Genomic DNA, 5148 nt, shown 5'->3' with positions numbered 1-5148 from the left:
CTTTCCCTGCTCCCTTGTCTGCTGCTGGGAAGTGGGGCAATTTTTCAGATAAGCCTGAACTCCAGAGCACATGGTAACACACAGCTGCACAAGTCAGGTGTGTGGAAGCCAATTTAGAATGACAAAAGGTCTGATTTTCTTTCCCCAGGCCCCCTTGCTAGCCTCAACCAGATTACCTCCAGTGTCCAAGCTAGCTCAGTTAACAGCATCTCAGTTAGCAGTCAAGGAAGGATGCAGTGGAACCTGCCATGCAGGCAAAACAAGGGCCAAAGGAACTATGAACATTCAAGTATCAGTGCCACTGGATCATCTAGTAATAACAGAAACCCATGAAGAGCTCAGAGAAGAGACTGAGGGAGGAGGCACAGTTTAATTAACAAGGGCAATCAGATTATTTTTCAGTAAATCCCCTTACTTCAAAAATAAATGTAATGCCTGGGTGACATGAAGAGGGCTTTTATTATAAAAGTGTTCAACAAAATGCATGGAAAACTCTTGCCTTGCTGAAATTCCAGTGTTCCCTATAATTACTGTGTCCTTTGCATGTAGGAGGTACTTCTGTTCTGTGCCTCCTGTGGGAAGGGTCTGTCCAAGAAGGAATCATCCTGTTCTTTTGCTGTTTAGGGGGACAGTGGAGGACCTCTAGTCTGTCTGGACCAAGATAAATTTGTCCAACATGGAGTCACCTCTTGGGGCCTTGGCTGTGCTCAACCCATGAAACCTGGTGTTTATGTTCGAGTCTCCAACTATATTCCTTGGATTAAAAGTGTGATGGAAAGCAACTGATCCTGGGTATGGACTGCCCTCTCCTGGAAAGCAGCATGCACGTCAGAAATACAAGATTCCAAGTGCAATATTAAAGCTACAATCATTCATAAGAAAGCAAAATAAATATGATCATCCATTTTAAATTGCTATAAATTAGTAGTCATTGCCAAGAAGCCCAGCTGACAGTCTCTTACCCTGTTTCTATATGTTCTATAGTTTGTTTGCTATGTCTGACAATAGACCTACCCACCTCTGAAATACATGTTGAAAATTCCAACCTTAACTGTAACTGGACACCTGCATTTAAATTTTTTTTAAGCTCTACAATGATGTTTTCTTTTAGGGTCCTCATTTTCAAGATGTTCTGCTTCTAACATGTGAAGAAATGAGAATACTTTTTATTTTCTATGAGTTGCCTGAATCTATTACCAATTTGATGCTACGAACCAAAGAAGAATCTCACAGTACATATCTTATATGCCTGTGAAGTTTTATTAGTTATATCTGATAGCATTAAATACATGGGATGGGAAAAAAAAGGAAGGAAACACCTTTGATTTGTGTTTTCATATTTTTTATCATCAAGGAAATACATGTGTCACAAAGGTATAAATGTTGCATCAAAGATATAAAACAGTGAATAAAAAAACAGCCTCATCCTGAAGTTAGTCCCTAGTAAAGAAAATAAAAGAAAATAGCTATCAATAGGTACCACAAATAGTGACAATGCATCTACATATTATAAAATTGTATAGCCATAGTACCCATTTATTTATTTGTATAACATCATCTGACTAAATAATTGTTAGATGTACATTTTTCTCCTCTAAAAGAAGATGATGTACACATGTGGTTATAGGGAGTGTAAACTTAAACCTTTTGAAATCCTTTCCAGGGAAATCTTGACTCATGCTAGCCAAAGTGAAGCAATTGCTGACTATGAACTCCTGCTTACATCCTCCCTCTCTGGCAGAGAAAGCAGGGAGCTCCCTACAGGCATCTGGAGACCCTCAGCTCTGCACGGGGTCCTTCTGACATCCCCAGGGTGTGCTGAGGCTATTCCAAGCAACACAGCTACTTCCTGGGGTGGGATTTGTCCTGTCCATTTTCTGCACTCCCAGACAAGCCAATCTGCATGTCATTTTAAAATTTTCTTTATTTTTTTTGCAAGCTTGCACATGCAGAAAGGATGTGTTGCATCCTAGGAGTTTTGGTTTGGTTTGTTTTTTTCTGCCAGTGCCTTAAAGGGAGATGAGAACTATTAAGCATAGTTAAGTGGCAGGGTGATTTCTGAAGCTTCTACATCTGGAGTCTGATTCTGGGAGAGGAAATCATCTCAGGGCATTGCCTTCCTGAGCAGGAGCAGCTCTGATAAGGCACACACCACCCACCTGTCTGGTCAGAGGGATCCACTGAGCACAAATACCATCCTGCATATTTTCCATATATATCCACTTTGGTCATTAAGCCAGCCAAGAGATTTGTACAGTTCTTCCCTGACAACAGAAATTCTGTGTTGCAGCTTGGGCTTTGATTTGTTAAGCTCTTCAGATGTGAACTCTTGAAGGCATGATTAATCCCTGGCTTATAGACAGAGAAACCATTGGCCCTGCTCTCCTTGCCAAGCTGGCTAGAAATGCCTGGATATGCCTGAGGGGCCACAGAAGTCCCACCTCATAACACTTCAAACAGTGCCAGTGGTGATCCTTCCCTTCTGCAAGACTGTCAAGGGCAATAAAAATTGTCACTTTTTGTGGTAACCCTTTGCACAGACTGGATAAAGTAATCCAGCACATGTAGTGGCAGTGGCACATTTGACCCCAAATAGCACTTCCATCTGTTTGTTGGTCCAAGAAAATTCTTTGCCAACAGGAAAAACACAGTTGGGTTTCTGAGGACACATTGTTTGCGTGCCTGTGGTGATGGTACAGTGACACTTTATCTCTTGAGTACCTCACATCTCTCACTGTGCCTCTGGAGGACACATGTGCAGGACAATTATAGCTGACAGAGTTCAGGCCCTCAGTGAAGAGGTGCCTCTCACTGAGTGAGCTGGTCACAACAGCCATTTTGGTGTCAACACATGCATCTTAGGAGAACACTGCTGTGCTTCCTGAGAAGCTGGTAGGACTTTCCGGTAAGTATTAAGCAGTTTGAGGCACGTATGAATTTAGAATAACTTTTTTTTTTTAACAAGCAGCCTGTCCTGTGGTCTGCTTGCCCAAGCGCATCCACCTCCATGCAGCTGGTTTTGCTTGGGATTCTCCCTCACTGAAGCTGTTCATCTGGTACCACCACCTCCTCTGTCATCTCTCGCCCACAAGAGTGTAACCCCACCATTACCAGGCTGCTGGTCATGCACCGTGTTACACACCCACTACACCTTCAGGAGGCAACACAAAGTCTCACAGAGATGGAAGGGTTTTTCAACGTACAAAATCCCTGTTAGGGATAAGAGTTAGCACAAAAGCAATGACCAAATACAAACTCCACCTGAAGTTGCTTAGCACTACTAGATTAGAAGTCAAAACATATGCATAGGCTTTTTTATGCTGTCCTTTACAAAACAAATTTTTAAGAAATAAATATGTTCAAACTTCTGACACCGCCGCAAGCCATTTTACCTACTGAAACTTATCACTTACATTATCTTTTGATCAACACATAATGCTATGCAAAACAAAGCATAATCTGAAAGGAGGAAACAAGTCTTTGCGTCTCTCATTTCTCAATGCATTTTAGCTGTTCACAAGCTGAAGAAGCTGTCAAATATTATTCACATTTATTTGGAAAGCTGTAGCTTTAAAAGATCTCTGCAATCTTTCTCAAGCTGCTAGTGTTTAAGACACCAACTAAAAAAAAAAACACACACACAAAGAAGAAACACTAAATGGAAGAGGGTGGTTCAGCTCACCCAGCATCACATGTGATCACTTCACCCTGGTTCTCCAAGGTGCCTTCAGTAGGGGCTGGCTGGGCTCAGTTTTGTAGCTGGGGGTCTCACTGAGACACAGCCTCTGGCCAGTGCAAGTCCATAGCTTCCAGTTCAGGGCTCGTGTCTGCCAGCCAGCCTTGGGCCATCATCTTCAGCTATCTACAGAAGATTGTATTGTCTAGGAGAAGTTTTCTCCTTGTAGCAGTAGCTCCAGTTTTGTGTGTTGTCTTCTAGATTAGCCATATATATTGTGAGATATTAATTTAATTTCATATCTCTAAGTCATTACTGACTTTTGCTAAGCATACCTTTGACCTTTGCTATGCCTCAGAGTAAGTTAGAAACAGCCTTGAAAGACAGGCCTTTATCACTAACTGCCTAAAGTGTTCAAACATTAGGCTGGCATTATTAAAGGTCCTGTTTTCCTCCAGAAGGGCTGGTGATAAAGGCAGTTGCTGGGAAAAGGCAGGGAGAGTTCGGAATTGCTGAAGAGCACAGTATATTCCTCACCATAGGAAATCCTCCTGGGCTCCTAGGATGGTGAGACTGGAGCAGTGATCATTCATTTTCACTGACTGTACCATAGTGCTACTGATTTGTGGTATGAGCCTTCCAAACTCAGTCCTATAGTTGCTTGTGCCAAACATGTTTTTTTGTGAGCTTATAAGGTCCTTTACAGCATCTCACTGACTTTCTTTTATTTATTTTACTGTTGGTAACAGGATACCTTTTGAATGCCACATCTATTCAAGTCCTTCCCTGCAAGCAGTGAATTGTTCACCAGTCAGTGGCCAGGACAAAATTCTTGATTAAGGTCACACAGGAGAAAGGAAAGGCAGTCTGTCCCTGGAATCTGCTACAGAGCCAGAGTTATTCTGCTACATGTCAGCTTCAAAGGACCAATTAACGCTTACCTCCCTTCATAACCAAAGCTCCTGGCCCATCCCTGCCCAAGACAGCTTGACATCTCTGTCAAGAACCCAAAAAAATTATCCACAAGACAGAAAGATGACAAATAGTGATAATGAACAGAATGCAGAAATTGCAGGTCATCTTTGCACTGGTGAGGGTGAAGGAATTTGGTTTGTAGGGATGGGCAGAGAGCATGATTGCAAAGGAAAAATCAGCATGCTCTTGAAAGAGGTGTTGTAAAAAGCACTCAACAGAGGAGAGCAGGCAGAAGCCCTTCCCTTGGGGAGATGAGGGGTGTCACATGAACCCCAGCTGTGCTTGGGAAAGGCACCAATGGGCAGCAGGACAGTCTGTCCTGCAGAGCTAATGCCCTGTGCAGGGACCGACACCTACATAAAGCCCTGGAAAGGTGAAGAGGACTGCTTCCACATTTCAGAAAGCCCTTGAACAGGGAGGGAAGAAGGACACTTGTTGAAAAGGGTCCCTGTGGATGACAATCAGACCAGAGAGATGTTCTGCTGATGCACATTTCC

The 5148-nt window shown here is 42.8% G+C and overlaps 1 protein-coding gene across 1 annotated transcript in view; it reads left to right on the top strand.

The window, feature by feature from the left end:
• The window catches only part of LOC102036598 (plasminogen-like), a 22586-nt gene extending 21406 nt beyond the window's left edge, over positions 1-1180 (top strand). Inside the window, exon 19 of the mRNA XM_005425652.2 lies at positions 625-1180. Coding sequence (XP_005425709.1) covers positions 625-786 — 162 coding nt within the window. The 3' untranslated portion in view covers positions 787-1180. The remainder of the gene's footprint in view (positions 1-624) is intronic.
• The last annotated feature ends 3968 nt before the right edge of the window (positions 1181-5148 follow it).

This window comes from Geospiza fortis, unplaced genomic scaffold (genome assembly GCF_000277835.1).
Source record: "Geospiza fortis unplaced genomic scaffold, GeoFor_1.0 scaffold217, whole genome shotgun sequence".
NCBI lineage: Eukaryota > Metazoa > Chordata > Aves > Passeriformes > Thraupidae > Geospiza > Geospiza fortis.
Note: the sequence above shows the minus strand (reverse complement) of the source record. Positions and strands in the feature narration are given on the sequence as shown.